This window comes from Carcharodon carcharias, chromosome 18 (assembly GCF_017639515.1).
Source record: "Carcharodon carcharias isolate sCarCar2 chromosome 18, sCarCar2.pri, whole genome shotgun sequence".
In the NCBI taxonomy this organism is placed as follows: domain Eukaryota; kingdom Metazoa; phylum Chordata; class Chondrichthyes; order Lamniformes; family Lamnidae; genus Carcharodon; species Carcharodon carcharias.
In genome coordinates, this window is record NC_054484.1 from 13,048,604 (window position 1) to 13,067,921 (window position 19,318).

The 19,318-nt window shown below is 41.9% G+C and overlaps 1 protein-coding gene across 5 annotated transcripts in view; it reads left to right on the plus strand.

Annotated features, from left to right (window-relative positions):
- Nucleotides 1-19,318, plus strand: part of cxadr (CXADR Ig-like cell adhesion molecule) — a 104,570-nt gene that overhangs the window by 15,631 nt on the left and 69,621 nt on the right. For 2 of the 5 annotated variants that reach the window (XM_041211081.1, XM_041211080.1), the window contains exon 1: nucleotides 19,130-19,241. The exons of the other annotated variants lie outside the window; for them this stretch is intronic. In XM_041211081.1, coding sequence (XP_041067015.1) covers nucleotides 19,145-19,241 — 97 coding nt within the window. In that variant the 5' untranslated portion in view covers nucleotides 19,130-19,144. Of the gene's footprint in view, nucleotides 1-19,129; nucleotides 19,242-19,318 lie in introns of those variants that run through there. 5 annotated transcript variants of the gene reach the window in all.

Sequence of the window (19,318 nt, forward strand, 5' to 3'; positions counted from 1 at the left end):
GGGACAGGTAGAGCTGGATAAAGGGGCAGTGATAGGTGGAGATTACCAAAAGATGTCATAGACAAAAGGACAAAGAGGTGTTGATGGTGGTGACATTAGCTATGTGCTAATGGTGACATTAAGGGTAAAAAGCAGGACGAGCAAGGTACAGGTAGCCCTAGTGGGGGTGGGGTGGGGGGAAGGGATCGAAATAAGCTAAACAGTAGAGATAAAGCAATGGATGGAAATACATTTAAAGATAATGGAAATAGGTTGGAAAAGAAAAATGTTGATCTTCTGTCTCCTCCCTCAGGATTCCACAGCCCTATTCAAAGAAGACCAGGGCACTTGTCCCCATTGTCCTAGCCAATATTTCTCTCTCAACCAATATCTTAAAAACATGAGAGATGGCCATTTGTATAAAAGTTTCTCACTATCTAGTTCACCATTGAAATGCATTGAATGTCATGATGTTGTTGTAGATACGACACGGTAGATTTGAACTGAACTTACAAAAGGCTAAGGCCTTTCTAACATTCCTTCTAACAATGTGATAATGTTAATTGCCAGTCAACCTCACTGGCACTGGAAATTAGCTATTACAATTTCAGTCTCATTCCTTCAGGCTTTAAGTGTTGTTGGAAATTTTTAAAATATTACATTTAAAATGTTTTGATTTTTTTTAAATATTTGTCTCATCTATTTATCTCAGTCTAATCCTTCATTCCTTTCTTTTATCTTTCTGTATCCTGATTGCACTTGAGCTCATCCATCTAGTTTACACTTTCTTTTTAGCCCCTGCATGGTTAATTTCACATTGCATCAATCTGATCATTTAAGGAGATATGCTGTCATTGCTCAGCGTGTGTGCTCACTGTGGCATTATCAGCTTGCTCTTTCAGCAAATTACCTCATAAAAATCATTCCAAAGCACTAAGTCCGGTCTAACTCTCTGGTTCTCAACTGGGGTCTGTGGTAGGGTTCAATATACACGTGGGTGGCAGGAGAATTAACTCTGGAAACCTCACAAAAAAGCTCCTGAAAACTCAAGGGGAGAAAATAATTTAAGAAAGGTCATCACTGTGTGTTTTAATTGGAAGATCAGCAATCCTGGGAGACAGAATCGGAGGAACTGCCCCTCCAGTCACAGATTTTGTGTCTTTCATGTAGCTGCTCCCATCACAGATCTCTTCCCACCTGCTTTTTCTTTCTGATCTTGCCCTTTTACCTTGCTGAGGTGCCTGTTTTTTTTTTTCTGGGCCACAGCAGGGCCTGAATGTTGGGAAGGACTCTGCCCTGAGCTATGGTGAGTCGCCCCAGCACCTTGTTGAGCTCCTTGCCATTGTGGATGGCCAGCTAAAGGTGAGGGGAACGATGTGGGTCATCTTGTTGTCCAGGGCCACTCCAGGACCTCGAGAGCAGTCAGGTATGCGGGTGCTCCAGCCTTGACACGCTTTGTACGGTGACCCGTGCGCACTGAGCTCTAGCCGGTGGATGTGGCCCACAGGCAACTGGAAACTGGCTCTGTGGGAGCAGGTCTTGCCTTTGGTCGGAGCAGGGACCAGCTGCTGAGGCTTTGTCTTTTGGAGAGGAGTCACTGTGGGCTCAGCGCGCACTCTGTCCTGCTTTTGTTCCCCTGCAGGTGGAGGCTCAGTAGGCCTGGGAGGATCTACCTATAACTGTGTCCAGATCAGGCTTCAACTTACACCTTGGCAAAGGCAGTGTTGGGCAACCACCCAGACACTGGTACTTAACTCGTATTTCTAACAAGGTGTTGTAAATCAGAATTGAGTTGTAAAGGTATTATTTATCCTGTACCAGCGGCTCTCAAAATTTATTGGTTGAAAGACCCTTTTCTAGATGGATTAGTAATCATGGGCTCCCCAACTAAATTAATGTACTATAATCTCCTTGCACATTTACATTTCAGAGTGCAAAGTAAATCCCTGCCCTGCTAAAGGGGCTTGCATGAAATCTTGCCAGGGCTGTCTGATATAGTAAACCTTAATTTGATCGGCGATGTGAAAACTTTCAGCTCCCAGCCAGCTGAAAGGCCCCAAAGGCTCAGCAACATGCCTGTTGAATACTGCATGACATCTCCCTGTTCTTGTTGGAGTGGGATTAGGCTCTGTGGTTCCTGTTGGTAACCCTCCACTGCCACCTATCACTGCACAGCTGATGAGTACTGTCGGCCTTTTTACACCCGTGGTGGGGGGGGGGGGGGGGGGGGGGGGGGGGGGGGGGGGGTGGGTAATATTTTGAGCTCCTGATCTGTGAAGACTTTCCAAGGGCTGTATGAAATATCATGATCGGGTCAGGCTTGTGTCGTTAGCCACAATTTTATTTTCATAGAGAGGATGAAGCAGCGAGCTCGCACACCAGCAAGTTCATTGCTGTGCCCGGGTGCGCACACCCACAGCGAGGCAGGTGGCAAGTGATCACCTGGTGAGCACTGGGGACTGAGGCGTTTCCAGAAATGGACAAAATACGCAGGGCCTTGGGCTGAATGAGAATCCTGAGAGGAGGCGAAAGGCCTTAGACAGTGGGAGTGGATTCGCAGGGCTAGGGTGGTGGGGGTTTGTGGTAGTGTAGGCAGGTAACTGCCACGTCAACCTTGTCCTTGTGCCTCTGGAATGGTGTGGAGCAGCTGGGGGTCCAGGACCAGTACTTAAAGCTGAGGTCCCAGCTGCTGGTAACTCATGGCAGAAATTGGCAAGTGTGTGAGCGAAATTCCAGTGTAGATTGGCCAGGAAACACTAGTGCGGGTGTAAAAAGGCACACAGTACTCAGCAGCTGTGCAGTGATAGGTGGCAGTGAAGGGTTACCAATAGGAACCACAGAGCCTAATCCCACTCCAACAAGAACAGGGAGATGTCATGCAGTATTCAACAGGCATGTTGCTGAGCCTTTGGGGCCTTTCAGCTGGCTGGGAGCTGAAAGTTTTCACATCGCCGATCAAATTAAGGTTTACTATATCAGACAGCCCTGGCAAGATTTCATGCAAGCCCCTTTAGCAGGGCAGGGATTTACTTTGCATTCTGAAATGTAAATGTGCAAGGAGATTATAGTACATTAATTTAGTTGGGGAGCCCATGATTACTAATCCATCTAGAAAAGGGTCTTTCAACCAACAAATTTTGAGAGCAGAATTACCTGGAAAAACTCAGCAGGTCTGGCAGCATCGGCGGAGAAGAAAAGAGCTGACGTTTCGAGTCCTCATGACCCTTCGACAGAACTCTGTCGAAGGGTCATGAGGACTCGAAACGTCAGCTCTTTTCTTCTCCGCCGATGCTGCCAGACCTGCTGAGTTTTTCCAGGTAATTCTGTTTTTGTTTTGGATTTCCAGCATCCGCAGTTTTTTTGTTTTTAAATTTTGAGAGCCGCTGGTCTAGCTAATAGACACCATTAGATGTTCTGCTACAGCAGAATTTGGCCCGTTAATTTTCAAAGCGTCTGGTTCATGACGCTAACTAGCTTTGATGACTGAGGCAACACTTGTGCAGTTACTGTGAGCAGCCTATGTTTTTGTTTGGGGCGAAAAGCTTAACTACGTAATTGATGCTTTTGGTTTCAGCATTTAATTGGCAACTCAGTTGATGAACTATGCACAACTCAACAGTTTTTCTTAAGAGAATAAGTATTCTTTCCAAAGTCTGGGCTCTAATGCGCAGGTTCGACTGTTCTGGAGTTGTCTGTGCCTGTGGTTACGAGATTATAGGTTACTTTTTTTAATGAGATGAAACTAAGGAGACGAAAGGGGGTTGATCAGAGCTCGAGTTGCAAGATCAAAAGCTGATTATTTTTGAAAGGTTTATTGATGATTCTGTGGTTGGTTGGTTAATGGTTTGCTGAGTGAAATTAAACTTTCTCCTCTTCTCTCTTTAAAACATCTCAGTTTATTTTTTTTAAAGAATTCTGCTTTTGCTTCCCTCTAACTTTTTATCCTCCAAACATTCAAGTAATTTTTTAATGTTGCAGTAAAACCTCTGCCTCTCTGCATTATTGGAGCCAGAAGGAGGGTGATAGAAAACAGACTGCTTTTGAAAGAAATGTTGTTTGGTCTCTGGTTTATTATATAAGTTCACTCTTATGGCAGTTGATGTGGATCAGGATTTACTGTCACAAGATAACAGAACAGTGGCCCATCTTGGCTGACTCATCCAGAAAGGGCCAATGATCGTTCCCTCACTACAACTGATTCCTTGTCTTCATCCCTTGAACATTTACCATCTTGAGTTAGCAGTTTTTTTAATAAAATGTCAGTCCTACTTTAAAGTTGAACTGTTTCTCATTTGAATGACCACACATAGGAAACTCTGCATGGTTCTGGTCTCCATAATGTAAGCATGATGTATGGGAGCAGAGCAGATACGAGAAAAATTAACAAGAATGATACCCAAGTTGAAGTTATAACAACTAGAAAAGACTGATGCTCCTTTTATCTGCAGAGGTGAAGTTTGAGGGGATAGTCTTTGAGAAGTTTTGATAGGATAGATGTAGAGAGAATATTTCTACTTGAGAACTAGGGGTCATTAAATATGAGTCACTAACAAATTCAATAAGAAATTCAGGAGAAACTTCTTTATACACGAAGCGGTGAAAATGTGGAATTCGACCAAATGGAGTAAAGTACTTAAATGCACTGAAGGGATAGTAGATAAGGGCACAAGGGTGAAGGAAATAGAATATATTGACCTGGTAAGTAGAGGCTTGACATTGGCATAGAGCCATGGATCAATTAGGCCTGTGTCTGTGCTGCAAATTCCCTGTAGACATTGAACATTGGATTGTACATTGAGCTGTGGCTTTCATCAGAACAAATCTCAATGCAATCTTAAGTTCAGTTTAGCTGCAGAAATGTGATTGCAGATAACAATGTAAACTGATGCCTCTGCAAAAGAAGCAGATGCAATGTGGAAAAAAAAAACCTTTTCACACGGCGAATTGTTCGAGTCTGGAATGCACTGCCTGGAAGTGTGTTGGAGGCAGGTTCAATCACTTCATTCAAGAGGGCATTAGATGATTATTTAAATAGAAACAATGTTCAGGGTTATGGGGCAAAGGGAGGAGAATGGCACTGAGTCATAATGCTCATTTGGAGAGCTGGTGCAGGCATGATGGGCTGAATGGTCTCCTTCTGCACCATCACAATTCTGTGATTCTGTGAAGTGAGAAATGGGATTATTGTCTTCAACAGAACTTGTCAACCTGGGTTATAGCTTGGAGAAACTTGACCAGTGTTCTCTCTGAGCGTGTATCCAATTACCCTAGCCCTCCATGTGAGGTCATCCACCTGAAACTTCCAAACGATATTGCACAGTTTGGATGCACCAAATTACCTTCCAGGAGTTCTTAAATTATGATTTTTAAACAATTGTTGGAATTTAGAAAAGGAAACTGCTGGAGACACACCAAGTATATCGGGGATCTGGCTATTTAAATCCAGCTGATGCAGCTCCTTGATAGGGGTCAGTAATCACGCTCTGATACATATGCATGCACCTGAATCCTGAAGGACATGGCTACCGGATTAGTGATGAGAAAACCAAATTGGATATAACTTCTTTGACCTCATCCTCACCAATTAACTTGCAGTAGTTGCATTTTCCCAGGATGGCACAGATAAGAGTGACCACTGTACAGTCTTATTGGCGACAAAGCCCCATCTTCACACTGGCAGCACCCATCATCATGTCATATGCCTGTTATGACCCAGCAGTTGGTAAAGCTGAGTTATTTAAAAATCCCAGAGAGAAATTTTAAACAACTGTCATAACAACCTATATTTTTTAAGTGGTATGTTTGAGATGCAACTCTAAATTCAGGAATCAGACCACCAGTTCTTGAGAGGTTTTATATTAAGCTAAAAGAAACATTTTATTAATTTGCACAAATTATATATATACACATGGATAGAAATTACTACTATCATAACTTTTAACAAATTCCCAAACTAATCTCTATTAAGGCAACAGCAGCCCATAGACTTAACCAGACACCAGGCAAAGCATTTTCACCTTGCAAATTCAAAATGAGGTTCTTCTCCCTTTGGTTCCTGTGGAGCCAGATGTAGGCTTACAGCTACTTTGATTTTACATTGCTCTTGCCCTGCACACACACAAACTGCTATCGGTTATATCCAGCACACCTCATTAAATGTAAATTCTCGTTGTATTGCCAGCCTCTTTGAACTCCGCCTCTTCTAACAATCAAAACCCCTTTCATAGTAACAATCTTATTAGTAATATAAACATATTGCTTGGTCTCTGCTAACTACGTGCCAGATTTCACCCCAATTCTTGAATGCCTTATTCAAAATTGGGGAGGCGGTGGCATAGTGGTATTGTTACTGGTCTGGTATTCCAGAGACCCAGGGTAAAGATCTGGGACCCAGGTTCAAATCCCACCATGGCATATGGTGAAATTTGAATCCAATAAAAATCTGGAATTAAAAGTCTGATGAGGACCATGAAACCATTGTCGATTGTTGTAAAAACCCATCTAGTTCACTAATATCCTTTAGGGAAGGAAATCTGTCATCCTTACCTGGTCTGGCCAACATGTGACTCCAGACCTACAGTAATGTGGTTGACTCTTAAATGCCCCTGTTCAGAGGGCAGTTAGGGATGGGCAATAAATGCTGGCCTAGCCAATGACACCCACATCCCATGAATGAATTTTTTTTTTAAAATGCCGATGCAATCAACCTCTCTTACATCTCAAAACTAGTACACATCATTTTAATAACCCATTTTAATAACTTATTACACTATTAGCTTACCATGCCTTATTGTAATGTATATACACAAGTCCTTGGCATCAACAGAAATCACTCCAGTGTCCAGGTGTTTTTTTCTAATTGTCCCATTTTCCTTTTAAGCTTCAAACTCTTGATAATGCATCTGCGAACAGATTTTCTCTCCCAGCAATATGTATAATCCGTAGATTAAAAGGTTGTAATAATTGACTCCCTCTGAAAAGCCTTGCACTTTTGTCCCGAACTTTGTCCAAAAACTTCAAAGGATTATGGTCCGTATAAACAATTGTTTATGATGAATTGTTTGCAACATAAATTTCAAAATGCTGCAATGCTAACACCAAACTCAGTCTCTTTTCCGATCGTTGAATATCTTCCCTGTTGTATGTTCAACTTCCATGAAAAATACCCTACTGGTTTTTCAATTCCAGTGTCGTCATCTTGTAACAACACAGCCCCAATGCCTATATCGCTTGCATCAACTGCCAACTTGAATTGCTTGGCATAACTGGGTATTCCAACACTGTCATAGCTAATACAGTTTTCAAATTATCGAATGGCTTGTGACACTCCAGTCTCCATTGAAACTGCTTGTTCTTTTTTAATAGTTCAGTTAAAACTATTCAGCAACCACTTGGCTAAAATTTGGTATGAATTTCCGGTAAAACCACTCATGCCCAGAAATATCAAAGCATCCCATTTTGTTGTAGGCACTGAGAAATCCACGATAGCCTTGATTTTCACATCTCTCGGAGCCACCTTACCATGTCCAATGGTATAGCCTAAATATGTAATTTGCGCTTTTGCAAATTCACTTTTAGCCAAATTCATCACCAGATTAGCTGCTTGTAGTTGAGTAAGTAATTCTTCCAGATGCTTTAAATGTTCCTCCCACGTCTGACTGGAAATGATAGGATCATCAATATAAACCCCACAATTGCTTTGACCCACAATTACCTTGTTTATCAGCCTTTGAAATATCACAGGAGCATTCTTCATATCAAATGGCATGACTTTAAACTAATATAGTCCACTTGGCATTACAAAAGCTGATATCTCCTTTTACTTTCTCCAACAATGGTACATGCCAATATCCTTTAGCACATCAATCTTTGTGATAAATTTTGATTGTCCCAATTTCTCAATATAATCTTCCACCCATGGTATGGGATATGAATCCACTTTTGTCACCACATTCACCTTCCGATAGTGTTCTCTCACCCTGTGTTCCATTGGTTTCGGTACCAGTACAATATGCAAACTCTTAATTACTGCAACTAGACTCAATGATATCATTTTGAAGCATGAAATCAATTTCTTTTTGTATTTGTGATAACTTTGCCGGATTTAATCTATAAGGATGTTGCCTTATTGAAGATGACATTTCTAAACATACATCATGTAAAGCTAAATGTGTCTTTCCCAACTTATTTCCACAAATAGGTTTGTGTGACTGCAATAGCTTTTCCAAATCACTTCAACACTTGTTTGAAAGGTAACTCAATATTTCATTTAAATTTTCAAGCACCCCCTCATTATCCAACTTTATTAGAGAAAATCAATTTGAGTCCTGCGCTTCTATCTCTTTCTCATCATCCACCATTACTAATTCCCCTTTTTGTTCTCCTTCCCTGTCAAAGTACTTTTTAAGCATATTTACACATCACACCCTCTGCTTTCTTCTATCTGGAATATTTATTAAATAATTTACTTCACTCAACCTGTAGAGTTCTTTCAACCCTGCAAGGCCCACTAACACTTGCATTTAATGAATCACCTAATACTGGTAACAAAATAGTACTTTCCCTCCAGAAACAAAACTGCAAGTTTTAGCTTCCTTATCTGTTTTCACTTCCATTGTTTGCTGTGATGTCTTTAAATGATCCCTAGCCAACTTGCATGCTCTGTTCAATCTTTCCCTGAAATTTGATACGTAATCCAAGAGAATAGTTTCTGAATTTTGACCCACCAATTTCTCATGAATCAATTTCAGTGGTTCCCTTACCTCATGACCATAAACTAGTTCAAAAGGGCTAAAACCAGTTGATGCTTTGAGTGTCTCTAATAGCAAATAACAAAAATGGAATTCCTGTATCCCAATCCTCTGCATAAGCCTGACAGTGTACTCTTATCATAATTTTTAAAGTTTGATGCCATCTTTCCAAAGCTACTTGTGACTCCAGATGATAAGCTGTTGATTTAAATCATTTTATCCCCAAACTGTTCATTACTTCCTTAAACAGCTGCGATATGAAATTTGACCCCTGATCTAATTGTATTTCTTTAGGTAAACCATATCTTGTAAAAAAAAAAATGTAATTAACTCCTCCACAATCATCTTAGTTGTAATATTTCTTAAAAATATTTCAGTAAACCGGGTAGACACATCCATTATTGTCAATAAACGCTGATTTCCACTTTTAGTCTTAGGGAGGAGTCCTACACAATCAACCATGACCTTGTTAAAATTCTTCAAATGCTGGCATTGAGATTAAAGGCGCTGGCTTAATCACTGCTTGTGGCTTTCCTGTTATTTGGCATGTATAACAGGTTCTACAGAATTTGACTGCATCCCTGTGCAATCCTGGCCAAAAAAATACCTCTATTTTTTCCTGTGTTCCTAATTCCTAAATGTTCCCCCATTGGAATTTATTGAGTGTTAGGGGAAAATTAAAAATGCTAAAAGAGAACACTAATAATTTACTGAAGAACACTTAAAATCTCCAGGCAGACATGGCTGCTAAACATATTAAGAGTTGATGGTTACCAGATGAACATTGCACAGCTTTGAGAGTCAGATTGGAGATGCAAGAAAGGACATAAATTAGATTAGGTGTACTCCCCTCTCACAGGGAAGGGGCAGATGGTTTTAGCTTAGGTATGGGAAGACATACAATGGACAAAGAGGGGGCTTTGATGAAACACAAACAGTCCTGAATTGAGAATCAAGGTCTTTGTGTACGTGTTTTAATTTTGATTGGATAATATAATTATGTATACACCTTTTAGAATAATTGGTTAGTAAAATCACATGTTTATGTACTCAAGAGGATAGTTTTAACATGGTACCTGTGTGTTGGATACCGATTGGATGTATTCAAAAGTACTCAAATGTATTGTGATAAGAAAAAGTACAAAAGTAGTGGAATGTAATCAATCTGGGAGCTGTGTCATTCTTAGGAATGATTGTGGCTCCCTTGCAGATGCTTGAATAAAACCAGTGAAAGGAAGCCTGAGCCTCTGTGGTCGCTGTGTGATCAGGGATTGTAATTTCTCCTATTCAACTGGCCTATGTGGTAGTTGCTGGATAGGAAGGAATACTCTTCAATGAGTAACCCTCAGAATCTCATTTCTGTACCCTAATGGGATAACAATCTGATGCACCTCCCTCTAGCACTAGTTTGCTGAGACATGATCCGACTGCCACTTTCTCATCAAAATACCTTCCCGAAGATAATAACATACTGGAATATATTTTGCTTCTGTTTCTGAATAAGCTGATATAGCTGTTTTATTTGCAAATCACTTTTCTGTAATTCCATTAACCTCTGAGTTAAACATTTCAGCTGAACTTTCCTGTATCCCTTCCTCTTGAACAATGTTACCAAATACAGTGCCAGCTAATTTGGATTTTGATACCTCCTTGCTTTTGAAGTGCCTGCTTTTCCCCTTTGTCTTGTTCTTCCCTATGAGCCTTTGATCTTGTAATAACACAATCAGGAAACAATCCAGGATGTTCCTTCAGTAACACCTCTGTTGAAAACAGTTCTACAGTCGGCTCAACTACCTTAGGCATCATCCAGTTGCAATCCAGCTATATCATTACCCAGAATAAATTGAACAGTGGGCAATTTTTCCACCACTCCAACTATAACTTCACCATTCTTCCCTTTGATCTTTAAATTTACCTTCCACAATGGAATAGATTTAGTATCTCCATGATCTCCACTTATTATTTATTACCTTCTGCAATACCCCCTTTGAACAACAAGTATCAGTATCCCACAGCATTAAGGATTGACTAGCCCCTGTGTCTCTTAAAATGTTAACATCTTTGCCAACTTCACTTTGTACACATGGAAAGACTTTCCCTTCACATACAAAGTCTTTAAACATTCCTGCACCTTGCTTTGCTTCTCAGAATTCTCTCGAGTAAACTGTGAACACATTCCCACTTCTTCACCTATCACTGATTCCCCCTGTTTCACCTGTACACAAACCATTGGTTTCTCCTGTGCCTGAACCTCAGAACCCACAGTACTTTTACTTCCAGAACCTTGCTGTACCCCAATAACTCCAACAGATTTTCCCAGTAATTTCCAACACACTGACTTCATGTGCCCTGATTTATTACAATGAAAATACCTCAATTTTCAAATGTCACTTCTACTTTCAGCACCTTTCCTTTTTATTCTGAGAAAAAACTTCCTGGGAACTTCAAGCTACTCTTTCTTCCCTGACTACCTACCTTCCTTTAACCTTCCCACTTTTTATCCTTTTCCAATTTGAAAGAGAGACAAAAAAAGGTTTGGCTCTATGAACTAACTCATAATCATCAGCTCTCTCTGCTGCTTGTCTTACAGAATCAACCCTCTGTTCCTCCAGATGAGTTCTCACAATTGAAGGGAATGAATCTTTAAATTCTTCCAAAAGAACTACTTCCCTAAGAGCAGCATAGGTTGTTTCAATTCTTAGTGCCTGTACCCACCTGTTAAAATTACTTTGATTTGTTCTTTCAAAATCAATATGTTTGCCCAGGTTGTTTTCTCATATTCCTAAATTTCTGCACTCATATGCACTGAAAAAAGCCTTTTTCATCACATCATAATTCACCAACATGTCTTATAGTGAAGCATATACCTCATGCACCCTACCTAACAACTTAGACTGTAATAATGACATTCAATTTTCCTGTGGCCATTTCACTGGTTTAGCTAGCTTCTCAAATGAAATAAAGAATGCTTCAATATCTTTTTCCTCAAATTTTGGAAGAGCTTGTACAAATTTAAATATCTCCCTACTGGGTTCTAGTCTAGAGAGAAATCCTTCCTCACATAGCGGCATCACCTTTTTAGCAGCCAACATTTTCAATTGCCTCCCTCTGCCTCTGCCTCTCCCTCTCCCTCTTCCATTTCTAATTCCCTTTTAAAAGCCATTTCTCTATCTTTTATTTCTAATTCAAGCTTTTTAATTTGCAACTGAAGTCTCACTACCTCTCACTCACTAGTGTCAAGTTTTATTTCCAACTGTGGATGCTGTATCTGATGTCTATGTCTGATTTCCTAGTGCCCTCGGGTAACCCCAACTCTGTTAATTTACTTTCGGTTATTTTTTTCCAACCCAATCCGAGTTATATCTTCTATTCCCAGACAAGTTTTAGCAATTGTCAAAGCCATCTTGCAGTCTCACCTTCTAAGATATCTCACCAACTCTTGAACTCAAAGTGCTTCTCATAATTGTTATCTTTAAGATTCACCAATTCCAAGCCAATCAAGGAATTAGAAATATTTTTATCCTGGATGAGCCCTGAGTTGTTATGACACAGCAGTTGGTAAAGCTGAGTTACTTCAAATCCCAGAGGGAAACTTTAAACAACTGTCATAGCCAAATTTCTTAAGTGTTATGTTTAAGATGCAACTCTAAATTCAGGAATCAGACCACCAGTTCTCGAGAGGTTTTATATTAAACTAAATGAAACATTTTATGAATTTGCACGCGTTAAATATATATACATAACTACAAATTACTACAATCATAACTTTTAACAAATTCCTAAACTAATCTCCATTGAAGCAACAGCAACCCATAGACTTAACCCGACACCAAACAAAGTGTTTTCACCTTATGACTTCTCACTTTGGTTCCTGTGGAGACAGATGTAGGCTTACAGCTACTTTGATCTTACGTTGCTGTTGCCCTGCACACATGAAAACCGCTATCGGTCATATCCAATACATCTCATTGAATGTAAATTCTCATTGTATCACCAGCCTCCTTGAATGCACCTCTTCTAACAATAAAAACCCCTTTCATAGTAACAATTTTATTAGTAATATAAACATATTGCTTGGTCTGTGCTAGCTAGGAGCCAGATTTCACCCCCACTTCTTATTCAAAAAACGCAAATGCAGTCTACCTCTCTTACACCTCAAAGCTATTACACATCAAAGCACCCAGACTGGCTGGCTTTAATCCAATTAAGACACACCTACAGACTAACGCTCTGTTTTTAAAATAAAAATATTTTCCAGTGGCATTACATATTTTAATCGCTTCATGACTTGACAATCCTCTTCACCCTAGCAATACAGCATTTCTAAGTAGTTCCAATTATTTTTCCAGAGCTACAGAAATTGTTTATAATATTTTGTATACTTCCAATTGCAAGTAAGTGGTTTTGAAATGAGCAAAGCCTTAGTAGCGGTGAGTAACTTGGGGTGTAACACATTGCAGCTTGTTACATACATAGTTTGTGAAGTCTGTACTTTTATTCTTGGGGAGTGGGTGTTGCTAGGCGGTTATTTTGCCAAACCTAGTTGACCTGAGAAGGCGGTGGTGTGCCTCTGCCTTAAACCACTGCAGTCCTTGTGGTGGTGATGTTTCCAAAATTGATATTGGGTAAGAAACTCCCAGATATTGACTTGCCAATGATGAAGCAATAGCGGTGTGTGTCCATTTACTCAGCCTCTCAGCCCTCATTACTTGCTGAACCTGCATGCTAACTTGGTGTTCCTTGAATGAGCATACCCAAGCCCCTCTGAAAATCAACATTTACAAGTTCTGCACCTTTTTAAAAAGTACTTTTCTTTTCTATTCCTATGACCAAAGTGAATAACCTTAAACTTCTTCAGATTATACTCCATCTGTCATCTTGTTGCCCACTCCCATAAGTTGCCTGTATCTCTGCAGACTCTTTGTCCTCTTCGCAGCTTACATCTCTGTCTGGCTTTGTATCACCAGCAAACTTGGATACAATACTCTCTCTCACTGCATCTAAGTCATTGATATAGATTGTATATAGCTGAGACCCCAGCACTGATCCTTGTAGTATTTCATTAATCACAGCCTGTAAACTTGAAAATGCCCCATTTATGCCCACTCTGCTTCCTGTTGGTTACCCAATCCCCCATCCATGCTGGTATATTAAACCCCAGCTCCATTAGGCCTTATCTTGCCTATTAACCTTTTGTGTGGCGCCTTTTCAAACAACTTTGGAAATGCAGGTCTACGACATCTACTGGCTCCCTTTTATTTACCCTCTTCATGGCTTCATCGAGAAAAGCTGATAAATTTGTCAAACACTATTCCCCCTTTTGTCAGCATTAAAACTGCTGTATAATTGAGGCAAAGAGAAGCGTCATCACAAGAAATGGAATGATTCAAGTATAACACTCCCCACCTCTAACTCACCAACTAGGAATGGTCATTCCTGGCATCCCAAGATAGAATGCATACATAAAACTGGTTTTGGGAAAATTGAGTCATTTCCCTTTGAATAGCGTAGATCAATGTTTGTAAAATCACTAGCCCTTGGCGTATTATTGTTTTTCCAACTGTCAGTATCACCCATAACGTTACTTTTTATATATTTGACCTGGAGACTAAACATTCCCAGTTATTAATAAGTTTCGGTAAGTGACAAAAGAAAAGTGTGGGTGGGATGGGGATTGGTCTGGATAAAAACCACTTTCGACCTTTGTTAATCCTCAACCTGGATTATATTGTACAGTGCTGGATTCTACATATAAGGAAGGCTTTGGTGTAGAGAACTTTGGAGAAGCTGCAGTTGTTCTCAGTGCAGAGTACCGTCTAGAGGGACAAGGGCAGTTTGCAAGGGACACCACCACCTGGAAGTTCCCCTCCAAGCCCCACACCATCCTGACTTGGAAATATATCACTGTTCCTTCATTGTTGCTAGGTCAAAATCCTGGAACTCCTCCCTAACACAAATGGGATACTGACAAGAGAACCTGTATTCGTGATGCTGGTTGGGGTATAAATGTTGGCTAAGGCACCAAGGAGAAATCCCCTCTGCTCTTCAAATAATGCCATGGGACCTTTTACATCCACCTGAGGGGGCAGACAGGGCCTCAGTTTAACATCTCACCCGAAAGTCGGCACCTCCCTGGAAAGTGCAGCGTTCCCCAAGTACTGCACTGGGAGGGACAGCCTAGATTTCTTCAAGTCTCTGGAGTGAGAATTGAATCCACAACCTTCTGATTTATAGGACAAAGTACGACCCATTAAGACACATTGACAATAGCAACCGCACCCTGAAAAGTGAAGGCAGGGTGAACAAGGTAATGAGCCAGGAATGCCAACAATGTTGTCACATTGTCATCATTCTCACTAGAATAACCAGTTCTACAGAAACTGAAAAAGAATCTGAATGAAAGAACAAATGATGCCTTGAAGCCCTATCCAAAGGCAAGGTTACAAAACTGTTTCAATTCAGTATTCTCAGCCCAAATTGATTTTTTAAAAAAACCCACATCTCCAGTGTGTGGGGTATCTGCATGTATACATTTATCAAAAAAATATATACTTCCGATAGAAAGTCTCATTGTTTTTCCACCTCCTCCTCTTCCTTCCTTTAACCCAGTTCCAATTTTTTAATTCATTCATGAGATGTGGGCATCGCTGACTAGACCAGGAGTTATTGCCCATCCCTATTTGTGCTCAAAGTTGGTGGTGAGCTTCAGGAACCACTGCAGATAATGTGGTGTAGATTCTCTCTTGTTGGAGATGGTCATTACCTGGCACTTGTGCTGCACTTTAGGAGGTTCTGACTTTTGGGTGAGATGTTAAACTGAGGCCCTGTCTGCTCTCTCGGGTGGATGTAAAAGATCCCATGGCATTATTTGAAGAGCAGAGGGGATTTCTCCTTTGTGCCTTAGCCAACATTTATACCTCAACCAACATCAATACAAGTTAGCTTGTCGTTATCCCTTACTGTTTTTTGGAACTTGCCATGTGCAAGCTGGCTGCTGCCAATTAATTTCCTACTTTACACTTAAAATACTTTTTTTGACTGTAAAGTAGCTTGGAATATTGTTGACTTCATTCCTGTCTCAGCTCATTTGTTGCCGAACTTCTCATCCGTGCCTTCTAGACCTCTGGACTTGGCTATTTGAATGAACTCCTGGCCGATCTAGATTCTACCCTCCATGAACTCGGTTGTCCCATCCGCCTATCACCCCTGTACTTGCTGACCTACGTCGGCTTCCAGTCAAACCAAGTCTTGTTTTTAGAATTCTCATCCTTGTTTTCCAATCCCTCCTTGGCCTTGTCCCTCCCTATCTCTGTAATCTTCACCAACCCTCTTGAGATCTCTGCACTCCTTTAATCCTGGCATCTTGTGCATCCCCAGTTTTAATTGCCCCACCATTATTGGCCTTGCCTTCAGTTGCCTAAAGCCCAAGCTCTGGAATTCCCTCCCTAAACCTCTCTGCCTCTCTACTTTGCTTTCCTCCTTAAAGAAGCTCTTTAAAACCAAACTCTTTGATCAATCTTTTGGTCATCTGACCTAATATCTCTCTGTGGCTTGGTGTCGCACCTTGTTTTATAATACTCCTGCGAAGCCCCTTGAGACGTTTCATTTATGTTAAAGGTGCTGCATAAATATGAAAGTTGTTGTTGAATATCCTGATGCAGTGAAATACATAAATGTAGGTTTTTCTTTGTAATCACCTGGATGAAGTATTCAAAGTTTGAGTAATGCCACATTGTTGACTATGGGGGGAGGTGGGGGGGAGGGAGGAGAGGTGGGGTGGGGGGGAGGAGAGGCGGGTGGGGGGGAGGAGAGGCGGGTGGGGGGGAGGAGAGGCGGGTGGGGGGGAGGAGAGGCGGGTGGGGGGGAGGAGAGGCGGTGGGGGGGAGGAGAGGCGGTGGGGGGTGGGGGGGAGGGAGGAGAGGCGGGGGGGTGGGGGGGTGGGGTGGAAACCATCCCCCAGAACTACCCTCGTTAATGTGTAGGCTTTCCAATTGCAATGAATATGATCGAGGACCCTAGCTGGCTTTTACGCAAGTTTACAGCATAGAAAGTGGTAATTTAGACTCACCATATCTGAGTTGGCTCTTTGATAGAGCAACACAGAGCTAATCCTATTGCCCTGCTTTCTCTTCATAACCTTCTTGGCAAATGTTTATCAGCTTCTCCTTTTATGATATTGCAGTGTCTGCTGTGCTATGGCACCAATGGAAGGAGCAATTACAGCACTGGAACACTTCAGATGTTTTTCTGGGGTAGCGGGGTGTGGAAGTTGTTTTATAGATCACTTAAATTTTTTTTTAAAATTCAGATATCATCAAATATGGCACTGGGTCTCACAAGCCAGAAAGGTGTTGTGTTTGTACATTTATAGAGGGAGGCCATTTGGCCTGTCATGTCCATGTTGGCTCTTTTAAAAAGCTATCGTACATCCCGGCTTTCCCTCCCCCATAACTTGTAAATGAGGCATCTTCAAGTGCATGTCCAGTTGCTTTTTGAAAGTTCCTTTGGAATCTGATTCTAGCACATTTTCAGATGTGGGATCATTTTATTGTGCAGTTCTTTCCTGAAAGCATGGTACTCATTAAGGCTTGTCTGAACTTGCACCAACTTCCTTTGGAGTCTGGTTACAAAGTATTTGCAGCACAAAAAGAGGCCACTCAGCCCAACTGGTATATACCACTATTTATTGCTCCACATGAACCTCCTTCCACTCTTCATCTTATCTCATCAACATATCCTTCTATTCCTTTCTCCCTCATGTACTTATCTAGGTTTTTCTTAAATACACCTATGCTATTGGCCTCATTTGCTCCTTGTGGTAGTGTGTTCCACAATCTAATTACTGCCTGGATGTTGAAGTTTCCCCTGGATTTCCTATTGGGTTTATTAAATTTTAGTCAAATTCTTTGACTGTGATCATGGTAACCTATCTCTGATTGACCTGTCTGCAGCTTTTGCAGCCGCTAACCACACCATCCTCCTCTAAATGCACCTCTTCCATTGCCTAGCTATGTGGAACTGCCCCAACTTGGTTCCCCTCTATACCTAACTATAGCCAGAGAATAACCTGCATTGTCTTTTTTCACCCACTCTCACTTAAGTTCCCCAAGGATCCATTCCTGCCTCTCTTCTATTTTGCAAGCTACTTACTACCCTGTGACAATATCATCCAGAAACACGTCAGGTTCCACAAAATTGATGAAAGCTCTATCTTGCCACCAGCTCCTTGGGATACTTAATGGGTCTCTGTCACATTGCTTGTCTGACATTCAATATTGAATGAGCAGAAATTTCTTCCAACTAAATTCTGGGAAGACTGAAGCCATTGGGCGGAATTTTTGTTCCGGAGATTAAGTACGATGGTGGGCAGGAAAAGTGGTGCATTTCCCGCCAACCGTTGTGGTGCCAGGTCCGTCCACTTTTAAGTTCACTAAATATGCGTGAAAGTGAAACACGTCGTATCTCATGGCGTGGTGACCTGGGATTTATCCGCCCTGCCATTACCTCATTGGATCTTCCTTCCGGGCACCATATTTAAACTGCACTCGCGGACACAACCCACTGCATCCCAGGACTGGTCGTGGCAGACATCAAAATGGCTCCTAAGAGAACAAAGCGCACTGCTCCGAAGTTTAGTGACACTGCACTGGCAGCGCTCCTCGGCGCAGTGGAGGACTGGCAGGAGATACTTCACCTCTGTGATGGGAGACAGAGCCCCGGCAACCCCTCAACGCCAGCTTGGGAGCAGATCACCAGGGTGGGCAGTGCCAACGTGCCCCAAAAGAAGACCCCCACCCAGGGCAGGAAGAGGATGGATGATCTCATCTGCTTTGCCAGGGTAAGTCCACCTTCTCCTCACTCTCAAACCCATCAGCCATTCACAGGGTTACACTCGACAGGGATCTCTCTCTCTGCCACCACAAGGGACATCACCAATGAGTCTGTCACACACACTTTAACATCTTCTTCTCTTCTCACATCCTGGACAAGTTGCATCCTCAGCCCTTACACAGGTCCACTCAGCACACATGGAAGGCAGACATCTTTATCATCTGCCTCGCTCACAGACTGGCCATCTGCCTTTATGCAGGACAAGATCACCCACAACAAATGAGAGATCCCAGACTGTAGAAGTGGGGGAGATGCCTGATGCCTGAGCTCAGTCCCTGCACTCAATATGGAGAGCTGTGGGACAATGCCTGCGCCGAGGGTGAGATCGGTGTCTCCCAAGCCAGTGAGGACCCATTGTCAGTTCTTCAGACATGAGCCCAAACTGAGTGCTTTTTTTGTTGGTGCCTTTGCTGCCAATCACTCATTATCCCTTCCCCCTTTAACAGGCGCCAGAAGGAGGAGGAAGAGGCCCAGCAGCAGCCAGCCCCACAATACCTCGCACGAGGATCCCGAGGACCCGCTAGATGTACAGCCATCACAGTATTCACCCGCACCCTCCACCAGTGCAGAGAGACACCTCAACGGGACCTAGTTCTAGAATAGGCTTGGGATCGCCATCTGGTGAGCACTGCATAGATTCGGGTCCACAGGGCGTGGGGACATCCAAGGTCACCTTGGATGGTACTTGGAGTACTGCC